This window comes from Falco biarmicus, chromosome 11 (genome assembly GCF_023638135.1).
Source record: "Falco biarmicus isolate bFalBia1 chromosome 11, bFalBia1.pri, whole genome shotgun sequence".
NCBI lineage: Eukaryota > Metazoa > Chordata > Aves > Falconiformes > Falconidae > Falco > Falco biarmicus.
Window position 1 is genome coordinate 36,637,125 of NC_079298.1, and position 16,074 is coordinate 36,653,198.

General features: G+C 39.4%; 1 protein-coding gene across 2 annotated transcripts in view; it reads left to right on the forward strand.

Moving 5' to 3' along the window:
* CRB1 (crumbs cell polarity complex component 1) overlaps nucleotides 1-16,074 on the forward strand; it is a 112,347-nt gene that overhangs the window by 77,408 nt on the left and 18,865 nt on the right. For both annotated transcript variants that reach the window (XM_056356479.1, XM_056356480.1), the window contains exons 9-11: nucleotides 1,377-2,283; nucleotides 3,888-4,016; nucleotides 7,000-7,126. In XM_056356479.1, coding sequence (XP_056212454.1) covers nucleotides 1,377-2,283; nucleotides 3,888-4,016; nucleotides 7,000-7,126 — 1,163 coding nt within the window. The remainder of the gene's footprint in view (nucleotides 1-1,376; nucleotides 2,284-3,887; nucleotides 4,017-6,999; nucleotides 7,127-16,074) is intronic.

A 16,074-nucleotide genomic window follows, 5' to 3' on the forward strand; every position in this document is an offset into this window, starting at 1 on the left:
AACAAAAAAAAAACCCAAAAAAAAAAGAGAAAAAGCCAATGCAAAAAGGTGATGTGGAGAATATTAAATAACAGCAAAATTGTATGCCCGGTGTCACAACTGAGAATAAAAGCACATTGAGATGGCTTGCTGTGCTCAGGACATGAAATTCTACAGTATTTTAGCTTTATGAGCTTCGAAAAGTCAGCTTTGTGAGACTTAAAAAATGAGAAATAATTTTGAAAAGCTCTGAGTTTTATTTTTAGTATGGTTTCCTCTAAGACAAGTTTTCCTATGAGTAAGGTACCACATTTGATGAGCCAGGCAGTGTAGTTACAAACCCGCTGCCTTAGTATCAGGATATACAGTCAATAATTTCATGCTGGGATTCCCAGGGGGTCTTTTCATTAAGATATACTGAGCCCAGAGGTAGTTCAGGAGCCCACCTTATCTCATTGCTAGGATCTTCCAAAGCTAAATTTGTCTGAAATATAGAGAGAAGCCATTCCTTCCTGTCCCTCCTCCCTGTCTATAACCCTTGTCTGTCTCCAAACGTGCAAATTTACAGCCCAGCGAGTTAGTGCATTTTAGTAGAACCCATGCTAATGAAAGATGTCAAATACCTTTGTGAAGATGTCCATAAAACTGCCACAACATTGCCCATCAATTTTCACTCACAGCAGTGCAAACTGAGTATTCTGCTGTCCTCCCAGTCCCACCAGCACCAGCTTGGAGCCGTCGGTAGGGCTGTGGCAGTGCATACCCAGCAGGAGAGTCTGGCTTTAAATGTGACAGGCACGCCTCTTCTTACAGTAATTCTGAAGGGGCTTTTGGCCAACTGACTTCAATTAAATCCACCCTTTTTGCATCAATGATAGTAAATGGGGATCCAAGCAAATGCTTTCTAAAAGCTCTTCAGTGCTTTACCTAAGAAAAGAGTAATTGAGAACAAAGGTTCAGCCCGTCCAGATCTGTCATCAGAATAACTATCCGCCCGTACTTAGGCGACAAACATAAAATGACAAATACGTATCTTCTTTGAAATACCCTCTCAGCCTCAGGTTTGAGATGTATACAGTCATGATCACCTCCTTCTCTTTGTCTAAAGCGGAAAAAGAGAGATAACTCTAATGTACACTTGTATCTTTAGAACGATAACTTGAGCTGGTGAAAAGCTGCACACTTTTGATGTACAGATATCTGGTGCTGGCGCTACCCTGTAATTTCTATACCCGTAAGGGGCAGGCAAGGATAACTGAAACACTGGTGGAATTTGACTGTTTTTAAGCAAACCCAAGAGGACTTACATGACAGGGAGCAGGGGGAACTGGAGAGACATTGTTCCATGTGTATTGGTTTAAAGTTGGCCTGGTTTCTCAATTATTATCTTTGCACAGGTCTTGCTAATGCAGTGTTTAATGGCCGAAGCAGTGCGATATTTTACAGAAGCAACGGAAAAATCAGCAGAGACCTCACCAATATCATATTTGGCTTTCGAACTAGGGACACTGACGTGATACTGCTGTACGCGGAGAAGGAGCCAGAGTTTGTTACTATCAGTATTCACAACTCCAAATTACTCTTTCAATTGCAAAGTGGCAACAGCTTTTATAAGCTGACCCTTGCTAGTTCACTGCCTGTGAGTGATGGGAAATGGCACCAAGTGATGGTCTCTATGGTAGAGCCCCTGTCCCAGTTCTCTAGGTGGCACATTGATATAGACAACAAGAAAGACACTGCAACTAGCACAACTGCCACAGGAAGCCTCAACTTTTTAAGAGAAGAGACAGACATCTATGTGGCTGACAGGGCTTTTGACAGTTTGGATGGCCTGCGAGGATGTATGAGCACCATAGAAATCAGTGGCATTTATCTCTCGTACTTCGAAAACGCTGACATCCCTACTAAAAAACCTCAAGAGGAGCAATTTCTCAAAATATCTGCAAACCCTGCTCTTACTGGATGTTTGCAGGCAGATTTCTGCAGCTCAGATCCCTGCATGCATGAGGGGCTATGTGAAGACTTCTATACTTCCTACCATTGCATATGTCCCAAAGGATGGACTGGCACTCATTGCGAAGTCAACATCGATGAATGCTCTTCAAACCCTTGCATTCATGGAAACTGCACTGATGGCATCACCTCTTATGAGTGCAGTTGTGAACCTGGTTACAGAGGGGTAAACTGTGAAGAGGACATAGACAACTGCCGTGGCCACCAGTGTGCAAATGGGGCCACTTGCGTTGACGGGATTAATGGATATTCTTGCCTGTGTGCTGCTAACTTCACTGGAAAATTTTGCAGGTACTATAAACAAGACAGATCCATATAATCTTGTCAGGTTTCTTCTGAGTTATTACATCACTAATGTCTCCATTTTAAACACAGATGTTATGCATCCATCTATATTTCAACCATGGCTGCAGAATTATTATAAAGAGTCTGCAGTATAGAAAACTGTACAGATCAATTAGATGTGGACCCAGGCAGTGGAGAGCAGGCAGCTCAGGCAGCGACTGGTGAGGCAAGGCGGCAGGGAACAAGGCACAGCCCCACTGCCCAGCTCTACTCCAGCCTGGCTCCTGCAGCTCTCTGGTAACAGTATTACAAGTCTGCCAGAGCTCAGAGACATGCGTTACATCTTTGTCAGGAAAAAAGGACTTTAAGAGTTTTGAATCTCTAAACCTATACATTATTAGAGTAATAGAGCTCTAGAACTATAAGTAGAGAAATTCAGAGTTGGTGGTTAAGAGAAATAACAATGGAAGGGCTTGCAAAGACATTTTTCTCTCCACTGACAGTACCTTTTCTAGGAGGGTCTTTTCCTCCAGGCTTTCTCTCTCAGCCCAGCAGTTCTGGTGGCTGTAAACACCACACAGCCCACTCTTTCCATCACTTCTGAGACTCTTCGTATGCCTCTATTCTATTCTTCTCAGACACTCCTCTGTAAAAGCTACAGGCTCTTCCCTGGCCTGTCTCTCCTTTAATTGCCCTTCTCTGCACACCATAAACTTCTCCCTTCTCAGCATGTCCCATTGCTCTCAGAGAAGGCAAAAGCCTCTTTATCCTCCAGAGGACTCCAGAAAACCCAGTCTGCTGCAGCCTGAAGGATGTAGATAGGCAATTGTCTTCATCCTACCCAACCACAGTCTTTTAGGCTATAATTACACAAACGCCAATTTTTGTTGAGTTTTTTTTTTTTTTAGTGGTGAGGACATCCTGAGATTTGAAGATGCCTTATATTGGCCTGATATGGTCTTTCTTCTATGCTAGGTCTCTCTGAACTCTTCTACTAAGTTGTCCCAGTATCACATAGAGCCACATCAGTAATGTAGGTAGAGTGTTGTCCCTTTCTTTCTTTTTTCTTTTTTTTTTTTTTTTGCTTGCTAAGAAGTGAATCATTCACTTGCCAGTAAATACTTGGGAAAGGCCAAATTCAACAAATTTAAAAAAATAAGCAAAACATGAAAAACCTCAGTTCCTGCTGTCTTTCCTTTGGGTGATACCCCAGCCAGTAACAATGTTGGTCCCCACTTCAGTTGCTGCCTGCCACCAACTATAAGCACCCCAAGTACCGCAGGCAACAGGCATGTCAGTGCATACAGATGTGAGGTTTCCTTTCCAAGGAGGCACTAAGTATGTGCAGCCCTGAAATTGTGTTCATTTACAGGTAAAATGTAATGCCTTTCCCATTGGTATTGAGTAGTATTTGCCAGCAGGAGCACTGCTGGATATTATTTGGATACTAACAGTACTAGATTCTGCATTCAAATAACAAAATTGGAAGGACGATCTAAATATTTTCCACTAAAGCAGTGGACTAGAGTCAAATGAAAAGCTGAGAGAGCACAAGACCTCTAGAAACAAAGAATGTGCAAGTAACTGCCCTTGCCTTCTTATTTACCTAGATACAGAAGATTACCATACACAGTTTGTGGGAACGAAGAGAGAAACCTCACATGTTTCAACTATGGCAACTGTACTGACCTCAGCGGCGAGCTGGCATGTGTGTGCCTGCCAGGATTTGCTGGAGAACGGTGAGATGCTTCGCCCAGCAGATCTTTGCAGAGCAATTCTTCCAAAAGCTGTTCCAGAAGGGTCCAGAGGGTAATGGCCACAGGGGTTTTGACCTCCTGCAGAAATACATACAAAGCAGTTGTTTAGGTTCAGCAGTTCCTTGTTTGACTGACTTTGATGATCCGAAAGTATAGCAGCTTTACTTAGACAAAAATCACAAATCAATGCAGCAGGATTCGATCCAATATAGCACCATTAACTCCAGTGCAAGATATTTCTTAGCGTTATAAGCTTGCTTCTATTTGCCTGCTTTTGGGCTTCCATGCCCATTTTGTATATGACAAGCTAAAATGTTATCTTTCCATAGGTGGGGACACATAAACACACATATTCTGCTCATATATAAAAATCAGACATGAATATACAAAGCTGTTTCATTTTCACATGCATGTGCTGAGAATATGCAATCTGTTCTTTCACAGGGATGGTATGAGATGAAATACCTGGTGGTATTGCAGTTTGTTACTTTCTTACTGAATGCTGAAACATGAAAACTAAACTCTTATTTCAAAAAGAAGTTAAGAGATACTTCTTACGTGTTATAGTTCAGCCTGAAACAGAGGGGCCTTCCTCCCAGTGAAATTTGTGTCTGGTAGCATACTGTCGCAATTCACACTTACCATGATAACATTCTACAAACAGCTCTGGAGCAGGGAGGCCTGACAGCCTCAGGGCATTTAGGTGCTGTAGAAATGTAGGAAGACATTGTCCCAGTCATAATATAGTCTGAAAAAGTAAGGGCACCTTTTTGGATAGGACAATGGAAATACTGTATGTGCTTTTAGTGAAATTAGCATTACACCAGAGTGTGATATCCAAAAGTTCAACAGGATCAAGGTATGCTGGCTCTGCAAATCCAAAGAAGTTTTCAACAAAAGGTTTTCTTTCAAAAACTTATTAACCCACTGATCTTTTGCAAACAGTACAGTAAACTATAAAGGATAGATGAAAATTTCTACCTGCTCAATCTACAGTGTAGTTGGCAGACAAGTCTGCTTGTACTGTTTCACTCAGCCAGAAGGTGTGTGTACCACCTCACAATATTAAAAAAAAAAAAAAAAAGAAGAAGAAGAAAAAAAATTATTAAAAAGTAAAAGCATATTTTTAGACACTTCTTTGCTATGTATATTCCTTGGGACTTCAAAGTAGGTAGAAAGTACATTTCCCTTCTTCCTTCCCCTGCCAGGCAACTTGCTAACTGCAGCTTTGGGAATGAGCCTTCCTCACATCCATCCCACTGGCTGGCAATAATCTCTATTTTATGATTCCCATGATTCTCATATTGAACAGCAGCCTTGTACCAAGCGTGCTGCACTTTAACTGACTGTCGCAGCAAGGCGTTCTTCTCCAATGTCTAAAATGGACTATTTGTCCTCTTTTCCTCCAGGCTGCCAAACCATAAACCAGTAGTACTCCCATGCTTGTAGAACTTAGTACATCAAATGAGAAACTGTCACCTCTTCTTTTTTTCAGAACGAATGCAAATGTATCAGTTAATAAGTAACCAAAACTCTTTGTATATTTATGTGTTAGATTGATAAAGCAGGCTTTTTCCTTTAAGACAGTATTTCAAACCCTCAGAAAGCCACTGATGCACAGTATGCAGAAAATAGTATCCTTCTCTGCCAATCTTGGGATCACAAAAAAAGAGCCCAATAAACTTAACAGGCAGAAAGGAAAATGTGAAAGGTTATTCTTCATTAAAGGAGATATAGCTGTCTCTTGAAAACAAAGTTTTCATTCAGTTCAGGCCAGGATTTTCAAAATTACCTAAGGAGTTAGGCTTTTAAGTGTCCTGAGACTCAGTTGGGTTCAGGTGCCTAATTCCCTGAAAGATTTGGGGAGTTGTGTTGTGGGGGTTTTATTTGCATAGGTAAGTTCATAGCTATACGATTTTTATACAATGCACAAATACTTTAATTTAGCTTTGGGAGTATATGAATATAATTTACTATTGAAGGGAATGGTTGAAACACTTTAGCGATTAAAAAAGAAAATCAGATAAAATGTGTAATATAAAGAACTTCTTTTCTCTAATGGAACACTAAAAATGCATTACATGGTTGTGAATATGACTGAACAAAGCAATTCCTTAAAATTCAGCGGGTGTTTCTCACATTCTTCTTCAAGAATAAACCTGCTTTTTTATCTGGAAAGATTAGGATTAACTGTTAGCACTATTTGAAATAATGGAGCAGTGAATTGAAAGAGAACATTGTCAGAGCAGAAAATCACCAGATCATTGCTAGTTGTCAGACAATCTCACACATCCCTCATTAACGTGCAGTTTGTTGTCTTGAGAAATTATGAGAACTCCAATTTCCTTTATGACCAGAATTAACTCAAAAACATTTAGCAATACATATTTAAGCTTAAAGACCTGTGCTGCACCATTTTCACCATTGTTGGGGCCCATCACAGAGAGTCCAAGTAGGATATTATGCTGGGATCTATTGGCATTTTGAATTGGGGGTGGGGGGGTGGGGGGGAAGCAGGTGAATATTCCCAGGAGCTCTCAGCTGGGAAAAACATGCATTTGTTTGACTTGCATCCAGACTCCTGAGAAGGAAAATGTGCCTTCAGCTCCCGGGAACAATGAAAATGAATAAGCAAGCTGTCAGCAGGACTTGTGCGAGGTCCAGCTCTGAAATCATACACAAACTTTCATTTCACCTTGCTAAGCACCATTAACCATGAAATGCTTTACAGAGTTGAAATTTCCAGCGTAACTTTTTGTGTTCGAAAAGAATACAGGAAGTGCAGGATTTGAGTGTGGCTAATCAGGTAGTTAATAAAATCATAAACACATGTGGAAATAAACCACAGGTTTCAAATAGAGCATCCTCCTCTTCCGTCCTCCAAAAGCTTCTGAATTGAAAATGCACCTGTTGTATGCATTTGGCTTGTGGTTTGAGATGCTCACTGCTTGCAGTCTTTCTTTAGGTGTGAGAAGGATGTTGACGAGTGCAGCTCCAACCCGTGCCTGCACGGGGGCCTCTGCCAGGACCTGCTCAACAAGTACCACTGCCTCTGCGACGTGAACTATGCTGGAGACCGCTGTGAGATAGATGTAAGCGACCTCTCCTTTTTTGTCTCTTTACTGTTGTGGCAGAATCTGTTTCAGCTTCTCTCCTATCTTATTCTACGCATGGATGACGATCCAGCAGTCGAGTGGGGTGAACAGGAAGAGTATTAAGCAGGCTTTAAACTTTTGTATTTTAATGCAGCAGAAGATGCCTTGACCAAACAGCTTAGCAAAGCAATACAAACATCAGTGTTTTAAAAGCTGTTTTATATTTCTTTGAACAATTTCCTATGCGTTGCTTTGAATCTGGTTGGATTCTTTCACTTAATTTTAGAACAATCTGCTAGCAGATCTTAAAATGTTTCATCCCAGCTCCACCAGAGCATTTCACCGCATACACACTGCCAGTGGGCAACAGCGGGACACGCCAGCAGGCAGTACATACTAATGAGAACCGTCAGATTTACCAGTAGGGACATGCAAGCCCTACTGCAATGAGTGGCGAAGACCCACTGCCTTCAATAAAGGTAATTTTCCTTTAAATCTTACAGATGGTCACTATCTTAGCACCACATACCATGTTCATTGCTGAGTTTTTAGCAGTTAAGTCTCACATCTGTGAAATCACATTGGATATTTTGGGATAATGAGATAATGGCTTGGATTAGCAATTGGGAATATGCTGAGGACACTCTCACATCCATTTGAATTAGTGTCAATCCTGCAGTGATATCACTAATCCTGAATCTCTACTCCAGTAGCCCGTACACCTCCAATATATTATACTGAGATAAAATACAGCTGTCTTGATCTTCATCATGAATCCTCTTTCAAGAAAGGCCCAGTAAGTATATCAGACTATGAAAATCACGGAGTAGTTGTTTATTCAAAGGTTTCTACAACTTAGTAAATCAATGTTATCCATCAATAATTCTGAGCATCATCAGACAAATATATGAGATTTTTCCTTCTTAGGAAGCAAACAGGGTAATTCAATTGAACGCTTGTCCATGGATTCTTTAAAGAATGAAAATAAGGGGCCTAAAAAATATGAGTACGTGAGGTTCAGCAAAAAATATTACAGGAAAATATCTGTATAGTTGCCTTTGGGAGTGTAGACACAAATGAAGTACATTGTTAAATACAAAATAGTAGTAAAAAGTGAGTTTTTGTTTTTCTGAACAACTCGTTAAGGCAAAAATAATTTACAAATGGTGCAACCATTTCTTTGGGCATTCGAGATCGTATTTGTATACATTCTGTACGCCTCTTACCTTGAGTGATGATTCAAAGAACGACTAAGTATAACGTGGTGTTTTATTATTAAGTGATATGGCATGTAGCAGAGTTATAGCAAAGACTAACATCATATACTAACACTATACAAGGTTTTATGACTGCAGAGAGAACAGCTGATCTTTTGCAGAAGTCCTTGAGCCCACTGATATGTTTCCCCCACGTTAAACCTGACCCCATTTCTTCAGTCCTACCCAGCTTGCTGTGGGTTGGACTTGGAGGGCTCGTGAAGAGCAAATCCCACCTTTAATTCTACAGTTGCATTAAGACACCTTAAAATGTGTATAAGCGAGACATTAAGGTTCCCATTTTGGCACAGCAGGATATAGCAGAAGTCACTGCCTGGGGATCAAACCTCAATTTTTTTATTTCCTGCCTTTCATAAATGTCCTGAAGTTATTTTTTTTAATATCATTTAGTGCATAATTGCAGCAACACTCATGTTATTAAAAAACGTACTCCTATTTTCAGAGGGAAAAATCCCGAACACACACATTGTTTCCACAAATTGTGGACAAAATCATGATTAATCCCTGTGGTATGTCACATATTCCTGTCTCGAGCACCTGCCTTGGTATGAAAACTGAAGCACAATATAATTACTTACAATAATTGTATTACATAAGCATAACTTCTCTGCTGTCTTTACCATACCAGTAAAAGTGATTTGGGTTGTCTTGTTAATCTCTTTAAAATAAAGATAGTAAAAAGATATTTTTTTTTTAAATGGTTCGGCTAAACAATCCTTTCCTCTTTGTAAGCAATCAATAAACACAAGATGGGAATGCATGTTCCAGCACTAGGATGAAATTAATGTCGCAGTGTCAGATACAAAACTGTATACTCTATCAGAGGTAGGGCTTAGTTTTCTTGCTGGGAATCGTATGTAATATTGTGAATGATATAACACAGGCAAAGACAACAAAACAAAACCAAACTGGATATCTTTTTTCCAACGAAAATACAGTTTTTGAAAATTGTTTTTTACTCCAGATAAATACTGTAGTCAATCTTACAGTGTCAGAGGAAAAGATTATTTTTTTTTTATTAAATCAATATTTGTGTGAAGTGTTTGCATTTTGGTTTAATATTTTAAAGTAAGACAAACCAAAATGAAAACATTCACCTTATTTTGAGTTAAAATGTCAATTTTATTTCATATGGAGAAATTTAAAATAATAAACAGGATATTATGTTGGATATAATATTCCAAACTGTAATTTAATCATAGCTAAAAATGTTACTTGGTTCAGTATTATTGAAATGAAAAATGAAAAATTCAAACACAAGTACTTGAAATAAAAGCTATCATATCATTTTAGAAAGCAAAGAAATAAGAAAGTTTGAAAATTCAAATGAAAAAACTGATATTACTAACCAAAGCTGTTCAAATCAAGTTTTTTAACAAATTTAAAATTAAGAAAACCACAATAAATTTTGGGGGGTAGTTTCTCACTGGGTTTAGTTCAGCTCCCACTTAAGTAAGTTGAACTACTATGTACTTTAAAGACTATATGCTACAGGATATACTACAACAAGCAAAAATTTCACCCTGATATTAATGTTGAAGAAAACTAGAAAGCAATACATGTAATAACACTGTCTGACATACTATAGCTATATGCGTAATACAAAAAACCCCAAAGAATAAATCTGTATAGAGATTCCAAAACTCTTTATCTTCAATAGTAGACACTTGATATAAGAGTGTCCATACAATATTAAATACAGGTTTTATATGGATTTACAGCAGTATGCAAGTTACTAATCTAGAATATGTTAGCAGAGTATAGGTTCACTCTTTCTTTCACTGAATACATACCTGTAATTGAATTCTTTCCTTTCTCTAATGCCTTGTCATCATGAAACATCCCCTGACTTCAGAAATGCTGCTCCTTTCTTCTTTGTACTTCTGTATTCTCAACCACATTGTGCACGCTTACATAACTTTCCTACCTTTATACACAAAATAAACCTTCTGCCTTTGTCTCTATATGTCTGCTCCTCATTTTCTGCTAATGACTCTATGCATTCGCTTTAAGTGTGCCATGTTTTCTGAACATTTGCACTTCACAGGTACTTCCCACAAGGAGTAAGGTTGCATCTTTCCCATGTGTTCCCAGGAGCACTGACAGTGCAGGGCCTGGCAGCAGCTTCCCAGGGAAGTGGTTCAGCCGCTCAGACCACTTCAGCTGCACTCACGGGTGATGACCTCTGCTGGGTACCTCTCGGTACCTTACGGAGCACAACTAAACACACATGCCCCCCGATCAACAGTTCAGAGAGGAAAGGGCTTTAACCACATGGCTTAAAGTGCCTCTCACTACTTGGGTCCTCCTTACGTCCTGTCAGTGCTTACACAGCCGTTGGCCGTGACAAGGTCTCTGATGGCATTTTGCTGGGTCAATCCCTTCCACTGAGCTACCATAGCCCATAGGCTGGACCTGTCCCACGCACAGGTCTTCCAGCACATCCAGTGGAACACAGACTTAATATTTCTAGATTAAAAGATTAAAAAATAAAGAAACAAATGCCAGATTAATTAAAATAACTTTCTTGAATATAGCTTTTTAAAAAAGAAATGCAGGTGCAAGACATTTAAAGGGAAAGAGTTATAGAAGCAAACATGAAAAACACAGCTGGATGAATAATCACACTGATTTTTTTGCAAAACATACAATTGCTAAGATTTTTTAGAACTCAAGGGGTTAATAAAGTCTTTATCCATGTCTAATATTAAGGTATAACAGCAAGGTCTTCATACATCTCCAGTGTTGCAATTTTATTGCAATTTTTTTGATACTTGATTTTTTTATTTAGAACACAAACTCCCAGACAAGTTTCATGGTTTTGTGAAAATCTCAGTATTCATGGAGAAAAAAAAAAAAAAAAAAAAAAAAAGGCAGTATAAAAAAAAGGATCATACCACTTTGGGTGTTAAGAAGAGCTTGGAAAACCATGATCTCGATATGCTTAGAATTAGAGGAGGTATATAAGACATGCAAATGAAAGAAAGTAAACAAACAAGGTCGTGATTTTTGGAGGTATAGCTTGTGATGCTGAATACTGATACTATCTGTAATGGATCCCTCTGTATTTTGATACTAAGATTCAAATTGTTTTTCAGATGCCAGTGACTATCATTCAGAAATACAGGTAATGAGAAGTAACAGTGTTAGGGCTTGAGGCAGAATTAAGATTTCTGAAAAGAGGGGAAAGACAGCAGTGATAGAGGTACTGGAAGGGAGAGAAAAGGGATTTACATGAGCTGTGGGGTGAATGAAAGTGTAGTCTTTAATGTGTTTGGCAAATACATGACAGTTATTTCACTGAAGAAGTATTCACAGGGAATGACAGATTTGCTTTATTGACCATAGTTCCTACTTCTAACTCTTAAAAAACAGGCTCTGACTGATCCTCCTCTGCAGGTGCTTTTATGCAATTTGGACTCTGCCAGCAGTCTCCTATCACAACCCTAACTACAAAGAGCCCATGTGTTTGTGAATTTGAAAATATCCTTGATGTTGTATGTTTATTTGGACTCTCTTACTCCAAGAACTTTTAATTTTTAAGAAACTAGATCCAATGCTCAATTTACTGAGTGCATGTGACTACATGCAGTGAAACTGAAAACAGGAGGAAAATCTGCTTCAAACTGGCAGTGCTGAAATCAGGTTTCATTCCTTCATTGCAAATATTTTTCCTGGCCTGAGAGTCAAAAGTTCATCCAAAGGGACACCTTACTTGTATCTATTAACTTTTAGCACCTGAATTCACATAATAATATCTTGAGTTTGTAATTATCTCTAAAAATAAGGAAACTTTTGTTGGCAATAAAAAAAATCTTCACAATTTCTACTTCAAGGACCACAAAGCATAGTTCTCAGAACTATAAACTAAGAAGGCAACAAAAAACTCTAGTAAGTCTTCTGTGTTAGATTACTATTACCTGAAATAGACCTCCAAAGACAGAAAAAAAGAAACAAAGCGCAGAGACTGGTTGGTCACGTTACTTTGAGTTTCAAGAGTGCCCTGAGGCCCCATTAGACTCAGGAGCACATCCTGCTAGTGCTGAGTTCTGCTTGTGCTCGCAAAAGGCAGGTGCTTCCCTGCACCGACGGGCCAACAGCTCCATCTGTACTTTGAAATTGTTTCCTGAACCAGCTGCACCTGTGGGACAGCACTTCCTACCAAAGCACACCCTCTCCTGTTGCGCATGTGAATATACATGAAACTCGAAATTGGCGGTGGATTTTCATGCCCCAGAATTAAAGTTCTGGTTAAGGTAGCTCCTGCTGTGTGCTCTGATGTGCACCACTGCTGCTTTCATACCCTCTTCCAGCTAGTAGCATTCCATCCTCCCGGGTGCAAGGACAAGCATCATGCACCGGAGGTTATGATTCACAGTTAATGTAATTAAAAATACACTGATAAGCATGTAAGATACGTTCAATATTGAATCTAAATTCAATAAAACTCTCTCAGGCTTCCATAGCACAGACATACAGAATTTTGATTGAATTACTTTACAACGATTAACTAATGTATTCATTAACTGCAAGGGTTAGTAATATGAATGTAGCAAAAGATACTTAATTACAATAATTAATGCCTGGTGATTCATGAATAATGCATTCCATAGCTATTTACATATTCAGACTTATGAGGGTATTAATGGATAATTATCATTTGACTGAAAGATGTGGACATCGGGAATGTAACAATGACACCATTTTCCCACAATCTCACTGTGGCTTTACCTGTTTGTCTTGCTCTTGTATACCTCTATCTTGCCGCTATACACAGAAATATAAACAGTATTTTATTTTCAAGACCTGTAGAGCAATATAATGGCAAATACAGTCATGCAGGTTAGTTTTCATGCTGCACCACTTCTGAGCCAGTACTCTCATCAGTTTATGCCCTGAGGTTGTAAAACAATTTAGAAGACTTTTAGGATATTATTTGAAAAGGGAAAAACAATGTTTCACCTCCTTTTTCCAGTAGAAAATGTCTCAAACATTAGGAGATGGAGTGCAAGTGCAGCATTAGCATTCTGCTTCTTCAAATGTAAAAAATAGAAACAAAAAGTTCCAAAGACTTTTACACACTTGTAAGGGAAAGTATTTGTTGAAAGAACTTTGCTGTCTTTGTCATCAGCATATAGTTGTTCTTGCCCTGAACTTATGCTCTTTCCTATCGCAGATAGTTAAGACACTTCCATACTTCAGACTTTGTTCGCTTGTGACACTAGGGTACCAGTATTGCCACCTTCAATCTGGACAAATGATTCTGCTCTAGACGGATGGCGTTTATGCCCCAACACACAGATTTCAGCGTCCATGAAAGTAGATAAGTCGCTAGCCCTCCCAGGCTTGGAGGAGACTTTAAGAGCCACAGAAAGGCGCGCACCCCCCCCCCCCCCCAAATTATTTTAAAAAAATATTTTTATCTTAAAATATAATTGTTTTAAGGCAATATAATTATTATTATTATTAACCTAAGCTTGAATGCTCAGTGTTGACAACACTAAGACAATAATATTTAGCTGCCAGCCTCAGGAGTGTGGTAAAATGCTGAAGTAGAGCTTGGTAAGTCAAGTGAAACTGGGAAGGGCTACCACCCCCATTTTCAGACAAGCCACTCACTGTTTCTCCACAGCATCAGCTGAGGAGCTGTGGTTGCTCTGTGTCACTGGAAAGCTTATACCAGTGGTCATAACCTGCAGAATGTGAACAGAGGGTCTCCCCATATGTGGGGGTCAGCTCCAGGTTCCCCTCGTGGTGTGGCTGAGCAACTCATGACTCCAGGCAGCCAGATGACATCCCCAAGACATTGGGGAGCATCAGACATGTCTTAGTAAGTGAGCACATTTTTACCTCCTGTGACTTTGGTCTTCTCCAGTGTTCTCACAGCCTGTTGAAAGAGACGAATATGTACAGTAAAATATTTTCAAAATTAAATCATTTTGCTGAAATTCCCTGTCCTGCATAGCTAACTCCACTGTTGAGGTCCTTACCTCACACCCCATAAAATCAGAGGTATGTAAAACCACTCACTCACATGATTGAAAATCATCCTGAAGCTGGCAGTGCTTGAGGCCAAAGGAGGGAACTGAACCCCTGTTCAGAACTGATGCCCTCAGCCTCCAGCAACCGCAGTCGGCACAGCCAGCCCATGGCACGCTCCTGCCGGCTTTCTTTCCCAAGTGGGGAGCAAGCCATGGGTCAGAAGAACTGTCAGTGAGCAGAAGCCAGCTCTCACCTATCAGCGTTCTTGATGCCCCTAAGATCTAGGCAGGGAGCAGACCGTGGGAAAGACATAAGCCGTCTGGTCAGTATAACCTACGTGACATAAGGCTGCTGCCAGGAGCGTAAAGGGTATTCCCTGATACTCCTGAGTTACTCTCTGTAGCACCTTACTTCAAGAAAACCCTCATCATGTCAACCATTTGGAGAAAAGGGCTGTCCAGCACCAGTAACGATGATTAGTTCGATGATACAGTCTGATGATAGGTCATTGAAATAATATTATTTCGTCAACTGAAGCAAGTTTTTGCTATTATTATTAGCCTAGCAGAGCCAGTGTAACTGAGCTGGGGGAAAGATGGAATTTGTTTTCACGTAATTCGCGTGGTTGTAAGATCACCCACCGTGGCAGAACTGTTACCGCTGATGGTAGAGGCCAGAAAGCCCAGCTTTATTTCTGTGCCAGGTCAAACATGGGATAAGAACAAACACCTTTAGATTTGTACAATGAGCAGCTCTGCTTTGGAAGTAATTGGAAATGTCACAATGCCATTTTTACAGCTGTTTTTCAGAGCAGAACAACCTCTTAATATCCTTTGCTATTTTCTATTAGTCTGCATTCAGAACACAGGATTTAACTAAAACTTCTAAAAGGATATTGCAAGAAACACATTTAATATGTGTCATAACATAAGGTACAAAACCATCAGGATGTAAAGACAATAAGGTTATCTGACGTGTCTTAGCTGGGGAAGACAAGAAAGCTCCTCACAAGGCCAGCATTACTGCACGCATCAGTGAAAAACAGTTGAATATTTAATGTGTATGGCAAATTTAAGCAGAAAAGGGAGCCCAGATGACATATGACAGCATAACACTGCAGTATAGGAATCAGCTCAAGTACGGTATTCACATAACACGTTCAGTATTCAGACTAACACGTTTTGTCTGTATACCATCCTTTATGTTGCAATGGCATTGTTTTCCTTTTCTCACCTTCTGACGTTTTCCCTGTGGGCTCACATTCACATCACATGGGCATTTACTTCAGTCATTGCTCACTTTATAACACATTCATGCACTTCATGCCTGCATTGTTCAGATACTAATTTTTACATTTTTTTTCATACGGTTCTTGAGACTTAATGTTCTTTTTAATCTATTTTTTCTATCTTCAAATAATGCAAGACTGAGGCAAGGTATTCTGAAAGTTGCTTTAAAACAATTAACTCATAAATATAAAAATAATACTCTACTTTTACTTTTATTTCTTTTTCTTTTATTTCTTCTTTTTTTGGTAAGAGCAGGAACAAATACTCCTGTCTTTGAGTTATCCCTGTAGATAAAAAGTGTAACTCTGATCTCATCCTAAGAACTACCCAAATGCAAACAAACATTTTGGTAATTCTGGTATTTCACCGAATCACAGTATGGACAGGGCTGGAAGGC